The sequence below is a fragment of the Ranitomeya variabilis genome, chromosome 1, assembly GCF_051348905.1.
Source record: "Ranitomeya variabilis isolate aRanVar5 chromosome 1, aRanVar5.hap1, whole genome shotgun sequence".
In the NCBI taxonomy this organism is placed as follows: Eukaryota; Metazoa; Chordata; class Amphibia; order Anura; family Dendrobatidae; genus Ranitomeya; species Ranitomeya variabilis.
The window spans coordinates 1166949321-1166967005 of record NC_135232.1 but is presented as its reverse complement, the minus strand read 5'-3'; the positions used below and the strand labels follow the sequence as shown (position 1 = coordinate 1166967005).

Genomic DNA, 17685 nt, shown 5'->3' with positions numbered 1-17685 from the left:
GTGAGGTGTGAGGGTCATTTGCGTCTCCCATGAGGTGTAGTACGCACCTTCCACATGAGCGTGTGCTGCTGTCTGCTCTCATGTGTCTCCTCTCGCCTGCAGGTTGCTGTACATGAGATTGGACACGTTCTCGGCCTCAGTCACATGAATGATTTGACCTCTGTCATGCAGCCAAATTACATCCCGGCCAACAGCAGGATGGAGCTGGATGGCGCTGATCGTAGGGAGATTCAGAGGGTCTATGGTGAGAAGTCTCAGCTCGGAAGTGCAAACGTCTATAGTGTGACCGCTCTTACAGTACAGAGCTCTATAGTGTGACCGCTCTTACAGTACAGAGCTCTATAGTGTGACCGCTCTTACAGTACAGAGCTCTATAGTGTGACCGCTCTTACAGTACAGAGCTCTATAGTGTGACTGCTCTTACAGCACAGAGCTGTATAGTGTGACCGCTCTTACAGTAGAGAGCTCTATAGTGTGACCGCTCTTACAGTACAGAGCTCTATAGTGTGACCGCTCTTACAGTACAGAGCTCTATAGTGTGACCGCTCTTACAGTACACAGCTCTATAGTGTGACCGCTCTTACAGTACACAGCTCTATAGTGTGACCGCTCTTACAGTACAGAGCTCTATAGTGTGATCGCTCTTACAGTACACAGCTCTATAGTGTGACCGCTCTTACAGTACACAGCTCTATAGTGTGACCGCTCTTACAGTACACAGCTCTATAGTGTGACCGCTCTTACAGTACAGAGCTCTATAGTGTGACCGCTCTTACAGTACAGAGCTCTATAGTGTGACCGCTCTTACAGCACAGAGCTGTATAGTGTGACCGCTCTTACAGTAGAGAGCTCTATAGTGTGACCGCTCTTACAGTACAGAGCTCTATAGTGTGACTGCTCTTACAGTACACAGCTCTATAGTGTGACCGCTCTTACAGTACACAGCTCTATAGTGTGACCGCTCTTACAGTACAGAGCTCTATAGTGTGACCGCTCTTACAGTACAGAGCTCTATAGTGTGACTGCTCTTACAGTACACAGCTCTATAGTGTGACCGCTCTTACAGTACACAGCTCTATAGTGTGACCGCTCTTACAGTACACAGCTCTATAGTGTGACCGCTCTTACAGTACAGAGCTCTATAGTGTGACCGCTCTTACAGTACAGAGCTCTATAGTGTGACCGCTCTTACAGTACAGAGCTCTATAGTGTGACCGCTCTTACAGTACACAGCTCTATAGTGTGACCGCTCTTACAGTACAGAGCTCTATAGTGTGACCTCTCTTACAGTACACAGCTCTATAGTGTGACTGCTCTTACAGTACAGAACTCTATAGTGTGACCGCTCTTACAGTACAGAGCTCTATAGTGTGACCACTCTTACAGTTCAGAGCTCTATAGTGTGACCGCTCTTACAGTACACAGCTCTATAGTGTGACCGCTCTTACAGTACAGACCTCTATAGTGTGACCGCTCTTACAGTACACAGCTCTATAGTGTGACCGCTCTTACAGTACAGAGCTCTATAGTGTGACCGCTCTTACAGTACAGAGCTCTATAGTGTGACAGCTCTTACAGTACACAGCTCTATAGTGTGACCGCTCTTACAGTACAGAGCTCTATAGTGTGACCGCTCTTACAGTACAGAGCTCTATAGTGTGACCGCTCTTACAGTACAGAGCTCTATAGTGTGACCGCTCTTACAGTACACAGCTCTATAGTGTGACCGCTCTTACAGTACAGACCTCTATAGTGTGACCGCTCTTACAGTACAGAGCTCTATAGTGTGACCGCTCTTACAGTACAGAGCTCTATAGTGTGACCGCTCTTACAGCACAGAGCTCTATAGTGTGACCGCTCTTACAGCACAGAGCTCTATAGTGTGACCGCTCTTACAGTACAGAGCTCTATAGTGTGACCGCTCTTACAGTACTGAGCTCTATAGTGTGACCGCTCTTACAGTACAGACCTCTATAGTGTGACAGCTCTTACAGTACAGAGCTCTATAGTGTGACCGCTCTTACAGTACAGAGCTCTATAGTGTGACCGCTCTTACAGCACAGAGCTCTATAGTGTGACCGCTCTTACAGTACAGAGCTCTATAGTGTGACCGCTCTTACAGTACGGAGCTCTATAGTGTGACCGCTCTTACAGCACAGAGCTCTATAGTGTGACCCCTCTTACAGCACAGAGCTCTATAGTGTGACCGCTCTTACAGTACAGAGCTCTATAGTGTGACCGCTCTTACAGTACAGAGCTCTATAGTGTGACCGCTCTTACAGTATACAGCTCTATAGTGTGACCGCTCTTACAGTCCAGAGCTCTATAGTGTGACCGCTCTTACAGTACACAGCTCTATAGTGTGATCGCTCTTACAGTACAGAGCTCTATAGTGTGACCGCTCTTACAGTACAGAGCTCTATAGTGTGACCGCTCTTACAGTACAGAGCTCTATAGTGTGACCGCTCTTACAGTACAGAACTCTATAGTGTGACCGCTCTTACAGTACAGAGCTCGATAGTGTGACCGCTCTTACAGTACAGAGCTCTATAGTGTGACCGCTCTTACAGCACAGAGCTCTATAGTGTGACCACTCTTACAGTACAGAGCTCTATAGTGTGACCGCTCTTACAGTACAGAGCTCTATAGTGTGACCGCTCTTACAGTACAGAGCTCTATAGTGTGACCGCTCTTACAGTACAGACCTCTATAGTGTGACCGCTCTTACAGTACAGAGCTCTATAGTGTGACCGCTCTTACAGTACACAGCTCTATAGTGTGACCGCTCTTACAGTACAGAGCTCTATAGTGTGACCGCTCTTACAGTACAGAGCTCTATAGTGTGACCGCTCTTACAGTACAGAGCTCTATAGTGTGACCGCTCTTACAGTACAGACCTCTATAGTGTGACCGCTCTTACAGTACAGAGCTCTATAGTGTGACCGCTCTTACAGTACAGAGCTCTATAGTGTGACCGCTCTTACAGTACACAGCTCTATAGTGTGACCGCTCTTACAGTACAGAGCTCTATAGTGTGACCGCTCTTACAGTACAGAGCTCTATAGTGTGACCGCTCTTACAGTACAGGGCTCTATAGTGTGACCGCTCTTACAGTACAGAGCTCTATAGTGTGACCGCTCTTACAGTACAGAGCTCTATAGTGTGACCGCTCTTACAGTACACAGCTCTATAGTGTGACCGCTCTTACAGTACAGACCTCTATAGTGTGACCGCTCTTACAGTACAGAGCTCTATAGTGTGACCGCTCTTACAGTACAGAGCTCTATAGTGTGATCGCTCTTACAGTACAGAGCTCTATAGTGTGACCGCTCTTACAGTACACAGCTCTATAGTGTGACCGCTCTTACAGCACAGAGCTCTATAGTGTGACCGCTCTTACAGTGCAGAGCTCTATAGTGTGACCGCTCTTACAGCACAGAGCTCTATAGTGTGACCCCTCTTACAGCACAGAGCTCTATAGTGTGACCGCTCTTACAGTACACAGCTCTATAGTGTGACCGCTCTTACAGTACACAGCTCTATAGTGTGACCGCTCTTACAGCACAGAGCTCTATAGTGTGACCCCTCTTACAGTACAGAGCTCTATAGTGTGACCGCTCTTACAGTACACAGCTCTATAGTGTGACTGCTCTTACAGTACAGAGCTCTATAGTGTGACCGCTCTTACAGTACACAGCTCTATAGTGTGACCGCTCTTACAGTACAGCGCTCTATAGTGTGACCGCTCTTACAGTACAGAGCTCTATAGTGTGACCGCTCTTACAGTACAGAGCTCTATAGTGTGACCGCTCATACAGTACAGAGCTCTATAGTGTGACCGCTCTTACAGTACAGAGCTCTATAGTGTGATCGCTCTTACAGTACAGAGCTCTATAGTGTGACCGCTCTTACAGTACAGAGCTCTATAGTGTGACCGCTCTTACAGTACAGAGCTCTATAGTGTGACTGCTCTTACAGTACACAGCTCTATAGTGTGACTGCTGTTGTGATCCGCTTTTTGGGCTCCCCTAGTGGTGGCTGGTGGTACTGGAGACTTGTGTGTGCTTTTCTGCCTCAGCTCACCTGCTTCCATCAGTTTTGGGAGTTCCCTATTTAGCCTTGCTCTCCAGTCACTTCCTTGCCGGTCATCATTGTAACCTGAGTCTTTCAGTTGCATGTTCCTGCTACTAGTCTGCTGATCAGCTAAGTGGACTCTTGTCCTTTTTGTTTTGTATTTTTTGTCCAGTTTACAGTTTTGTCATTTCCTGTTACTGGAAGCTCTTGTGGACTGAAATTGCCACTCCTGTGTCATGAGTTGACACAGGAGTCTTAAAGTAATTTCAGGATGGGTTTTTGAAAGGGTTTTTCAGCTGACCATGAAGTCCTCTTTTGTATCCTTCCTCTATGTAGTAAGTGGACCTCGCTTTGCTAAACCTACCTTCATACTGTGTATGTCTTTTCCTCTGAACTCACCGTTAATATATGTGGGGGCTACTATCATCTTTGGGGAATTTCACTAGAGGTAAGCCAGGTCTGTTCCTTCCTCTTCCAGGCGTAGTTAGTTCTCCGGCTGGCGCGTGGCATCTAGGCAGCCGTAGGAATGCTTCCTGGCTACTGTTAGTTGTGTGGTAGATTTAGGTCACGGTCAGCTTGAGTTTCCATCACCCGAGAGCTAGTCTGTTATTTTTGTGTTTCTGATGTTCCCATGCCATTGGGGAATCATGACAGTATGACCGGCCGCTGTTAAAGTAATTGGCTGAAGAAAGGAGAGTAAAAGAAGTCTGTAGATTTTTTTTTTTATTTTTTATTTTTCCTCTCATGTTTGCTACTTAGTTGGCTCAGTTGTATTTCTGCTCTATTTACAGCCTTGCCTTTCTCTCCTTCTAATCCTTGAATGGCTCTGATCTCTCCGGTTTAAGGATGGACTCTCAGAGTTTGGCTGCAGGTTTAAATAATCTTGCTACGAAGGTTCAGAATTTACAAGATTATGTTATACGTACTCCTATTTCTGAACCTAAGATTCCTACACCAGAGGTATTTTCCGGAGATAGATCTCGGTTTCAGAATTTCAAATGTAATTGTAAATTATTCCTTTCTCTCAGACCTCACTCCTCTGGAGATCCTGTTCAGCAGGTTAAGATTGTGATTTCTTTGCTGCGAGGTCACCCTCAAAATTGGGCATTTTCATTGACACCAGGGGATCCTGCGTTGCTCAATGTGGATGCGTTTTTTCTGGCTTTAGGGTTGCTGTATGAGGAACCTAATTTGGAGATTCAAGCCGAAAAAGCTGTAATAGCCCTGTCTCAAGGGCAAGATGAAGCTGAGATATACTGCCAAAAATTTCGTAAATGGTCTGTGCTTACTCAGTGGAATGAGTGTGCCCTAGCGGCAAATTTCAGAGAGGGCCTTTCTGATGCCGTTAAGGATGTCATGGTGGGGTTTCCTACGCCCACAGGTCTGAATGAGTCCATGACAATGGCGATTCAGATTGATCGGCGTTTGCGGGAGCGCAAACCCGTGCACCATTTGGCGGTATCTTCTGAAGGGACGCCAGAGAAAATGCAATGTGACAGAATTCTGTCATGAAGCGAGCGGCAGAATTATAGGCACAAAAATGGCTTGTGCTTCTACTGTGGTGATTCCGCGCATGTTATATCAGCATGCTCTAAACGTACTAGGAAGGTTGACAAGTCCATTTCAATTGGCACTTTACAGTCTAAATTTCTTCTGTCTGTAACTCTGATTTGTTCATTATCAGTTATTACCGTGGATGCCTATGTGGACTCTGGCGCCGCTCTGAGTCTCATGGATTGGTCCTTCGCCAGGCGCTGTGGGTTTGATTTGGAGCCTCTGGAAGTTCCTATACCTCTGAAGGGTATTGACTCCACGCCATTGGCTAGTAATAAACCACAATACTGGACACAAGTGACTATGCGTATGACTCCAGACCATCAGGAGATGATTCGCTTCCTCGTGTTGTATAATTTACATGATGTGTTAGTGCTTGGATTACCATGGTTGCAATCTCATAACCCAGTACTGGACTGGAAAACTATGTCTGTGTTAAGCTGGGGATGTCGGGGGGCTCATGGGGACATACCTTTGGTTTCTATCTCGTCATCTATTCCCTCTGAGGTTCCGGCATTTTTGTCGGATTTTGGGGATATTTTTGAAGAGCCTAAAATTGGTTCTCTCCCTCCCCACAGAGAGTGTGATTGCGCCATAGATCTGATTCCAGGCAGTAAATTTCCAAAGGGTCGTTTGTTTAACCTATCTGTACCTGAGCATGCTGCCATGCGAGAGTATGTTAAGGAGTCCCTGGAAAAGGGACATATTCGTCCTTCTTCATCACCTTTAGGAGCTGGGTTTTTCTTTGTCTCTAAAAAGGATGGCTCGCTGAGGCCTTGTATTGATTATCGACTCCTGAATAAAATTACTGTCAAATATCAGTATCCGTTGCCGCTGCTTACTGATTTGTTTGCTCGCATAAGGGGGGCTAAGTGGTTCTCCAAGATTGATCTCCGTGGGGCGTATAATTTGGTGCGAATTAAGCAAGGGGATGAGTGGAAAACCGCATTTAATACGCCTGAGGGCCACTTTGAGTATTTAGTAATGCCTTTCGGCCTTTCTAATGCACCTTCAGTTTTTCAGTCCCTTATGCATGATATTTTCCGTGAATATCTGGATAAATTTATGATTGTGTATTTGGACGATATTTTGATTTTTTCTGAGGACTGGGAGTCACATGTTCAGCAGGTCAGGAGGGTTTTTCAGGTCTTGCGGGAGAATTCTCTGTGTGTAAAGGGTTCTAAGTGTGTTTTTGGGGTTCAAAAGATTTCCTTTTTGGGGTACATTTTTTCCCCTTCTTCTGTTGAGATGGACCCTGTCAAGGTTCGGGCTATTTGTGACTGGACGCAGCCTACTTCTCTAAAGGGTCTTCAGAAGTTCTTGGGCTTTGCTAATTTTTATCGTCGATTTATAACTGGTTTTTCTGGTGTTGCTAAGCCTCTTACGGATTTGACTAAGAAGGGTGCTGATGTTGCCAATTGGTCCTCTGCCGCTGTGGAGGCCTTTCGGGAACTTAAGCGCCGCTTTTCGTCTGCCCCTGTGTTGCGCCAGCCTGATGTCTCTCTCCCCTTTCAGGTTGAGGTCGATGCTTCCGAGATCGGAGCGGGGGCGGTTTTGTCGCAGAAAAGTTCCGATTGCTCAGTGATGAGACCTTGTGCGTTCTTTTCTCGAAAATTTTCTGCCGCCAAAAGAAATTATGATGTCGGTAATCGGGAGCTTTTGGCCATGAAGTGGGCATTTGAGGAGTGGCGTCATTGGCTTGAGGGGGCTAGACATCAGGTGGTGGTTTTGACTGATCACAAGAATCTGATTTATCTTGAGTCTGCCAGGCGCCTGAATCCTAGACAGGCGCGCTGGTCGTTGTTTTTCTCTCGGTTTAATTTTGTGGTCTCATATCTACCAGGTTCTAAGAATGTGAAGGCGGATGCCCTTTCTAGGAGTTTTGAGCCTGATTCCCCTGGTGATTCGGAACCTACAGGTATCCTTAAGGATGGGGTGATATTATCCGCTATTTCCCCAGATCTGCGACGTGCTTTGCAAGAGTTTCAGGCGGATAGACCTGATCGCTGTCCACCTGGTAGACTGTTTGTTCCTGATGATTGGACCAGTAGAGTCATCTCGGAGGTTCATTCTTCTACGCTGGCGGGTCATCCTGGAATTTTTGGTACCAGGGATTTGGTGGCTAGATCCTTCTGGTGGCCATCTCTGTCTCGAGATGTGCGTGTTTTTGTGCAGTCTTGTGATGTGTGTGCTCGGGCCAAGCCTTGTTGTTCTAGGGCTAGCGGGTTGTTGTTGCCCTTGCCTATTCCGAAGAGGCCTTGGACGCACATCTCGATGGACTTTATTTCTGATCTTCCTGTCTCTCAGAGGATGTCTGTTATCTGGGTGGTGTGTGACCGTTTTTCTAAGATGGTTCATTTGGTGCCATTGCCGAAGTTGCCTTCCTCGTCTGAGTTGGTTCCTTTGTTTTTTCAAAATGTGGTTCGCTTGCATGGTATTCCTGAAAATATCGTTTCTGATAGGGGTACCCAGTTCGTTTCTAGATTTTGGCGGGCATTCTGTGCCAGGTTGGGCATTGATTTGTCTTTTTCGTCTGCCTTCCATCCTCAGACTAATGGCCAGACGGAGCGAACTAATCAGACTTTGGAGACGTATTTGAGGTGTTTTGTGTCTGCGGATCAGGATGATTGGGTTGCCTTTTTGCCGTTGGCGGAGTTTGCTCTTAATAATCGGGCTAGTTCGGCCACTTTGGTTTCCCCTTTCTTTTGCAATTCGGGGTTTCATCCCCGTTTTTCTTCTGGTCAGGCGGAGTCTTCGGATTGTCCTGGAGTAGATGCTGTGGTGGATCGGTTGTATCGGATTTGGGAACAAGTGGTGGACAATTTGAATTTGTCCCAGGAGAGGACTCAGCGGTTTGCTAACCGCCAGCGTCGGGTTGGTCCTCGCCTTCGTGTTGGGGACTTGGTGTGGTTGTCTTCCCGTTTTGTCCCAATGAGGGTTTCTTCTCCTAAATTTAAGCCTCGGTTCATCGGTCCCTATAGGATTTTGGAGATTATTAACCCTGTTTCCTTTCGTCTGGACCTCCCGGCATCTTTCGCTATCCATAATGTGTTCCATCGGTCGTTGTTGCGGAGATACGAGGTGCCGGTGGTTCCTTCTGCTGAGCCTCCTGCTCCTGTGCTGGTTGAGGGTGAATTGGAGTACGTTATAGAGAAGATCTTGGACTCCCGTATTTCCAGGCGGAGATTCCAGTATCTGGTTAAATGGAAGGGCTATGGTCAGGAAGATAATTCTTGGGTAACTGCCTCTGATGTTCATGCCTCGGATTTGGTTCGTGCCTTTCATAGGGCTCATCCAGGTCGCCCTGGCGGTTCTTGTGAGGGTTCGGTGCCCCCTCCTTAAGGGGGGGGTACTGTTGTGATCCGCTTTTTGAGCTCCCCTAGTGGTGGCTGGTGGTACTGGAGACTTGTGTGTGCTTTTCTGCCTCAGCTCACCTGCTTCCATCAGTTTTGGGAGTTCCCTATTTAGCCTTGCTCTCCAGTCACTTCCTTGCCGGTCATCATTGTAACCTGAGTCTTTCAGTTGCATGTTCCTGCTACCAGTCTGCTGATCAGCTAAGTGGACTCTTGTCCTTTTTGTTTTGTATTTTTTTGTCCAGTTTACAGTTTGTCATTTCCTGTTACTGGAAGCTCTTGTGGACTGAAATTGCCACTCCTGTGTCATGAGTTGACACAGGAGTCTTAAAGTAATTTCAGGATGGGTTTTTGAAAGGGTTTTTCAGCTGACCGTGAAGTCCTCTTTTGTATCCTTCCTCTATCTAGTAAGTGGACCTCGCTTTGCTAAACCTACCTTCATACTGTGTATGTCTTTTCCTCTGAACTCACCGTTAATATATGTGGGGGCTACTATCATCTTTGGGGAATTTCACTAGAGGTAAGCCAGGTCTGTTCCTTCCTCTTCCAGGTGTAGTTAGTTCTCCGGCTGGCGCATGGCATCTAGGCAGCCGTAGGAATGCTTCCTGGCTACTGTTAGTTGTGTGGTAGATTTAGGTCACGGTCAGCTTGAGTTTCCATCACCCGAGGGCTAGTCTGTTATTTTGTGTTTCTGATGTTCCCATGCCATTGGGGAATCATGACAGACTGCTCTTACAGTACAGAGCTCCATAGTGTGACCGCTCTTACAGCACAGAGCTCTATAGTGTGACCGCTCTTACAGTACACAGCTCTATAGTGTGACAGCTCTTACAGTACACAGCTCTATAGTGTGACTGCCCTTACAGTACAGAGCTCTATAGTGTGACCGCTCTTACAGTACAGGGCTCTATAGTGTGACCGCTCTTACAGTACAGAGCTCTATAGTGTGACCGCTCTTACAGTACAGAGCTCTATAGTGTGACCGCTCTTACAGTACACAGCTCTATAGTGTGACCGCTCTTACAGTACAGAGCTCTATAGTGTGACCGCTCTTACAGCACAGAGCTCTATAGTGTGACCGCTCTTACAGTACAGAGCTCTATAGTGTGACCGCTCTTACAGTACAGAGCTCTATAGTGTGACCGCTCTTACAGTACAGAGCTCTATAGTGTGACAGCTCTTACAGTACAGAGCTCTAGAGTGTGACCGCTCTTACAGTACAGAGCTCTATAGTGTGACAGCTCTTACAGTACAGAGCTCTAGAGTGTGACCGCTCTTACAGTACAGAGCTCTATAGTGTGACCGCTCTTACAGTACAGAGCTCTAGAGTGTGACCGCTCTTACAGTACAGAGCTCTATAGTGTGACCGCTCTTACAGTACAGAGCTCTATAGTGTGACTGCTCTTACAGTACACAGCTCTATAGTGTGACCGCTCTTACAGTACAGAGCTCTATAGTGTAACCGCTCTTACAGTACAGAGCTCTATAGTGTGACCGCTCTTACAGTACAGAGCTCTATAGTGTGACCGCTCTTACAGTACACAGCTCTATAGTGTGACCGCTCTTACAGTACAGAGCTCTATAGTGTGACCTCTCTTACAGTACAGAGCTCTATAGTGTGACCGCTCTTACAGTACACAGCTCTATAGTGTGACCGCTCTTACAGTACACAGCTCTATAGTGTGACCTCTCTTACAGTATAGAGCTGTATAGTGTGACCGCTCTTACAGTACAGAGCTCTATAGTGTGACCGCTCTTACAGTACAGAGCTCTACAGTGTGACCGCCCTTACAGTACAGAGCTCTATAGTGTGACCGCTCTTACAGTACAGAGCTCTATAGTGTGACCGCTCTTACAGTGCAGAGCTCTATAGTGTGACCGCTCTTACAGTACACAGCTCTATAGTGTGACCGCTCTTACAGTACACAGCTCTATAGTGTGACCGCTCTTACAGTACACAGCTCTATAGTGTGACCGCTCTTACAGTACAGAGCTCTATAGTGTCACCGCTCTTACAGTACAGAGATCTATAGTGTGACCGCTCTTACAGTACAGAGATCTATAGTGTGACCGCTCTTACAGTACAGAGCTCTATAGTGTGACCGCTCTTACAGTACACAGCTCTATAGTGTGACCGCTCTTACAGTACAGAACTCTATAGTGTGACCGCTTTTACAGTACAGAGCTCTATAGTGTGACCGCTCTTACAGTACAGAGCTCTATAGTGTGACCGCTCTTACAGTACAGAGCTCTATAGTGTGACCGCTCTTACAGCACAGAGCTCTATAGTGTGACTGCTCTTACAGCACAGAGCTCTATAGTGTGACCGCTCTTACAGTACAGAGCTCTATAGTGTGACCGCTCTTACAGTACAGAGCTCTATAGTGTGACTGCTCTTACAGTACAGAGCTCTATAGTGTGACCGCTCTTACAGTACAGAGCTCTATTGTGTGACCGCTCTTACAGTACAGAGCTCTATAGTGTGACTGCTCTTACAGTACAGAGCTCTATAGTGTGACCGCTCTTACAGTACAGAACTCTATAGTGTGACCGCTCTTACAGTACAGAGCTCTATAGTGTGACAGCTCTTACAGTACAGAGCTCTATAGTGTGACCGCTCTTACAGTACACAGCTCTATAGTGTGACCGCTCTTACAGTACACAGCTCTATAGTGTGACCCCTCTTACAGTACAGAGCTCTATAGTGTGACCGCTCTTACAGTACAGAGCTCTATAGTGTGATCGCTCTTACAGTACAGAGCTCTATAGTGTGACCGCTCTTACAGTACAGAGCTCTATAGTGTGACCGCTCTTACAGTACACAGCTCTATAGTGTGACCGCTCTTACAGTACAGAGCTCTATAGTGTGACCGCTCTTACAGTACACAGCTCTATAGTGTGACAGCTCTTACAGTACAGAGCTCTATAGTGTGACCGCTCTTACAGTACAGAGCTCTATAGTGTGACCGCTCTTACAGTACAGAGCTCTATAGTGTGACCGCTCTTACAGTACAGAGCTCTATAGTGTGACCGCTCTTACAGTACAGAGCTCTATAGTGTGACCGCTCTTACAGTATAGAGCTCTATAGTGTGACCGCTCTTACAGTACAGAGCTCTATAGTGTGACCGCTCTTACAGTATAGAGCTCTATAGTGTGACCGCTCTTACAGTACAGAGCTCTATAGTGTGACCGCTCTTACAGTACAGAGCTCTATAGTGTGACCGCTCTTACAGTACAGAGCTCCATAGTGTGACCGCTCTTATAGTACAGAGCTGTATAGTGTGACCGCTCTTACAGTACAGAGCTCTATAGTGTGACCGCTCTTACAGTACAGAGCTCTATAGTGTGACCGCTCTTATAGTACAGAGCTCTATAGTGTGACCGCTCTTACAGTACAGAACTCTATAGTGTGACCGCTCTTACAGTACACAGCTCTATAGTGTGACCGCTCTTACAGTACAGAGCTCTATAGTGTGACCGCTCTTACAGTACAGAGCTCTATAGTGTGACCGCTCTTACAGTACAGAGCTCCATAGTGTGACCGCTCTTACAGTACAGAGCTCTATAGTGTGACCGCTCTTACAGTACAGAGCTCTATAGTGTGACCGCTCTTACAGTACAGAGCTCTATAGTGTGACCGCTCTTACAGTACAGAGCTCTAAAGTGTGACCGCTCTTACAGTACAGAGCTGTATAGTGTGACCGCTCTTACAGTACAGAGCTCTATAGTGTGACCGCTCTTATAGTACAGAGCTGTATAGTGTGACCGCTCTTACAGTACAGAACTCTATAGTGTGACCGCTCTTACAGTACAGAGCTCTATAGTGTGACAGCTCTTACAGTACAGAGCTCTATAGTGTGACCGCTCTTACAGTACACAGCTCTATAGTGTGACCGCTCTTACAGTACACAGCTCTATAGTGTGACCCCTCTTACAGTACAGAGCTCTATAGTGTGACCGCTCTTACAGTACAGAGCTCTATAGTGTGATCGCTCTTACAGTACAGAGCTCTATAGTGTGACCGCTCTTACAGTACAGAGCTCTATAGTGTGACCGCTCTTACAGTACACAGCTCTATAGTGTGACCGCTCTTACAGTACAGAGCTCTATAGTGTGACCGCTCTTACAGTACACAGCTCTATAGTGTGACAGCTCTTACAGTACAGAGCTCTATAGTGTGACCGCTCTTACAGTACAGAGCTCTATAGTGTGACCGCTCTTACAGTACAGAGCTCTATAGTGTGACCGCTCTTACAGTACAGAGCTCTATAGTGTGACCGCTCTTACAGTACAGAGCTCTATAGTGTGACCGCTCTTACAGTACAGAGCTCTATAGTGTGACCGCTCTTACAGTATAGAGCTCTATAGTGTGACCGCTCTTACAGTACAGAGCTCTATAGTGTGACCGCTCTTACAGTATAGAGCTCTATAGTGTGACCGCTCTTACAGTACAGAGCTCTATAGTGTGACCGCTCTTACAGTACAGAGCTCTATAGTGTGACCGCTCTTACAGTACAGAGCTCCATAGTGTGACCGCTCTTATAGTACAGAGCTGTATAGTGTGACCGCTCTTACAGTACAGAGCTCTATAGTGTGACCGCTCTTACAGTACAGAACTCTATAGTGTGACCGCTCTTACAGTACAGAGCTCTATAGTGTGACCGCTCTTACAGTACAGAGCTCTATAGTGTGACCGCTCTTACAGTACAGAGCTCCATAGTGTGACCGCTCTTACAGTACAGAGCTCTATAGTGTGACCGCTCTTACAGTACAGAGCTCTATAGTGTGACCGCTCTTACAGTACAGAGCTCTATAGTGTGACCGCTCTTACAGTACAGAGCTCTATAGTGTGACCGCTCTTACAGTACACAGCTCTATAGTGTGACCGCTCTTACAGTACAGAGCTCTATAGTGTGACCGCTCTTACAGTACAGAGCTCTAAAGTGTGACCGCTCTTACAGTACAGAGCTGTATAGTGTGACCGCTCTTACAGTACAGAGCTCTATAGTGTGACCGTTCTTATAGTACAGAGCTGTATAGTGTGACCGCTCTTACAGTACAGAGCTCTATAGTGTGACCGCTCTTACAGTACAGAGCTCTATAGTGTGACCGCTCTTACAGTACAGAGCTCTATAGTGTGACCGCTCTTACAGTACAGAGCTCTATAGTGTGACCGCTCTTACAGTACAGAGCTCTATAGTGTGACCGCTCTTACAGTACAGAGCTCTATAGTGTGACCGCTCTTACAGTACAGAGCTCTATAGTGTGACCGCTCTTACAGTACAGAGCTCCATAGTGTGACCGCTCTTACAGTACAGAGCTCTATAGTGTGACCGCTCTTACAGTACAGAGCTCTATAGTGTGACCGCTCTTACAGTACAGAGCTCTATAGTGTGATCGCTCTTACAGTACAGAGCTCTATAGTGTGATCGCTCTTACAGTACAGAGCTCGATAGTGTGACCGCTCTTACAGTACAGAGCTCTATAGTGTGACCGCTCTTACAGCACAGAGCTCTATAGTGTGACTGCTCTTACAGTACACAGCTCTATAGTGTGACCGCTCTTACAGTACAGAGCTCTATAGTGTGACCGCTCTTACAGTACAGAGCTCTATAGTGTGACCGCTCTTACAGTACAGAGCTCTATAGTGTGACAGCTCTTACAGTACAGAGCTCTATAGTGTGACCGCTCTTACAGTACAGAGCTCTATAGTGTGACCGCTCTTACAGTACAGAGCTCTATAGTGTGACCGCTCTTACAGTACATAGCTCTATAGTGTGACCGCTCTTACAGTACAGAGCTCTATAGTGTGACCGCTCTTACAGTACAGAGCTCTATAGTGAGACCGCTCTTACAGTACAGAGCTCTATAGTGTGACCGCTCTTACAGTACACAGCTCTATAGTGTGACCGCTCTTACAGTACACAGCTCTATAGTGTGACCGCTCTTACAGTACAGAGCTCTATAATGTGACCGCTCTTACAGTACACAGCTCTATAGTGTGACCGCTCTTACAGTACAGAGCTCTATAGTGTGACCGCTCTTACAGTACACAGCTCTATAGTGTGTCCGCTCTTACAGTACAGAGCTCTATAGTGTGACCGCTCTTACAGTACAGAGCTCTATAGTGTGACCGCTCTTACAGTACAGAGCTCTATAGTGTGACCGCTCTTACAGTACAGAGCTCTATAGTGTGACCGCTCTTACAGTACAGAGCTCTATAGTGTGACCGCTCTTACAGTACAGAGCTCTATAGTGTGACCGCTCTTACAGTACAGAGCTCTATAGTGTGACCCCTCTTACAGTACACAGCTCTATAGTGTGACCGATCTTACAGTACACAGCTCTATAGTGTGACCGATCTTACAGTACACAGCTCTATAGTGTGACCGCTCTTACAGCACAGAGCTCTATAGTGTGACCGCTCTTACAGCACAGAGCTCTATAGTGTGACCGCTCTTACAGTACAGAGCTCTATAGTGTGACCGCTCTTACAGTACAGAGCTCTATAGTGTGACCGCTCTTACAGTACAGAGCTCTATAGTGTGACCGCTCTTACAGTACAGAGCTCTATAGTGTGACCGCTCTTACAGTACAGAGCTCTATAGTGTGACCGCTCTTACAGTACAGAACTCTATAGTGTGACCGCTCTTACAGCACAGAGCTCTATAGTGTGACCGCTCTTACAGTACACAGCTCTATAGTGTGACCGCTCTTACAGTACAGAGCTCTATAGTGTGACCGCTCTTACAGTACAGAGCTCCATAGTGTGACCCCTCTTGCAGTACAGAGCTCTATAGTGTGAACGCTCTTACAGTACAGAGCTCTATAGTGTGACTGCTCTTACAGTACACAGCTCTATAGTGTGACGGCTCTTACAGTACAGAGCTCTATAGTGTGACCGCTCTTACAGTACAGAGCTCTATAGTGTGACCGCTCTTACAGTACAGAGCTCTATAGTGTGACCGCTCTTACAGCACAGAGCTCTATAGTGTGACCGCTCTTACAGTACAGAGCTCTATAGTGTGACCGCTCTTACAGTACACAGCTCTATAGTGTGACCGCTCTTACAGTACAGAGCTCTATAGTGTGACCGCTCTTACAGTGCAGAGCTCTATAGTGTGACCGCTCTTACAGTACAGAGCTCTATAGTGTGACCGCTCTTACAGTACAGAGCTCCATAGTGTGACCGCTCTTACAGTACACAGCTCTATAGTGTGACCGCTCTTACAGTACAGAGCTCTATAGTGTGACCGCTCTTACAGTGCAGAGCTCTATAGTGTGACCGCTCTTACAGTACACAGCTCTATAGTGTGACCGCTCTTACAGTACAGAGCTCTATAGTGTGACCGCTCTTACAGTACAGAGCTCTATAGTGTGACCGCTCTTACAGTACAGAGCTCTATAGTGTGACCGCTCTTACAGTACACAGCTCTATAGTGTGACCGCTCTTACAGTACAGAGCTCTATAGTGTGACCGCTCTTACAGTACAGAGCTCTATAGTGTGACCGCTCTTACAGTACAGAGCTCTATAGTGTGACCGCTCTTACAGCACAGAGCTCTATAGTGTGACCGCTCTTACAGTACAGAGCTCTATAGTGTGACCGCTCTTACAGTACACAGCTCTATAGTGTGACCGCTCTTACAGTACAGAGCTCTATAGTGTGACCGCTCTTCCAGTGCAGAGCTCTATAGTGTGACCGCTCTTACAGTACAGAGCTCTATAGTGTGACCGCTCTTACAGTACAGAGCTCTATAGTGTGACCGCTCTTACAGTATACAGCTCTATAGTGTGACCGCTCTTACATTACAGAGCTCTATAGTGTGACCGCTCTTACAGTACAGAGCTCTATAGTGTGACCGCTCCTACAGTACAGAGCTCTATAGTGTGACCGCTCTTACAGTACGGAGCTCTACAGTGTGACCCCTCTTACAGTACAGAGCTCTATAGTGTGACTGCTCTTACAGTACAGAGCTCTATAGTGTGACCGCTCTTACAGTACAGAGCTCTATAGTGTGACCGCTCTTACAGTACACAGCTCTATAGTGTGACCGCTCTTACAGTACAGAGCTCTATAGTGTGACTGCTCTTACAGTACAGAGCTCTATAGTGTGACCGCTCTTACAGTACACAGCTCTATAGTGTGACTGCTCTTACAGTACAGAGCTCTATAGTGTGACCGCTCTTACAGTACACAGCTCTATAGTGTGACTGCTCTTACAGTACAGAGCTCTATAGTGTGACCACTCTTACAGTACACAGCTCTATAGTGTGACCGCTCTTACAGTACAGAGCTCTATAGTGTGACCGCTCTTACAGTACAGAGCTCTATAGTGTGACCGCCCTTACAGTACAGAGCTCTATAGTGTGACCGCTCTTACAGTACAGAGCTCCATAGTGTGACCGCTCTTACAGTACAGAGCTCTATAGTGTGACTGCTCTTACAGTACAGAGCTCTATAGTGTGACCGCTCTTACAGTACACAGCTCTATAGTGTGACCGCTCTTACAGTACAGAGCTCTATAGTGTGACCGCTCTTACAGTACAGAGCTCTATAGTGTGACCGCTCTTACAGTACAGAGCTCTATAGTGTGACCGCTCTTACAGTACAGAGCTCTATAGTGTGACCGCTCTTACAGTACAGAGCTCCATAGTGTGACCGCTCTTACAGTACAGAGCTCTATAGTGTGACCGCTCTTAC

The 17685-nt window shown here is 46.7% G+C and overlaps 1 protein-coding gene across 1 annotated transcript in view; it reads left to right on the top strand.

Annotated features, from left to right (window-relative positions):
• Positions 1-17685, top strand: part of LOC143801336 (matrix metalloproteinase-21-like) — a 119124-nt gene that overhangs the window by 46506 nt on the left and 54933 nt on the right. Inside the window, exon 5 of the mRNA XM_077281241.1 lies at positions 103-244. Within this exon, the coding sequence (XP_077137356.1) occupies positions 103-244 (142 nt within the window). The remainder of the gene's footprint in view (positions 1-102; positions 245-17685) is intronic.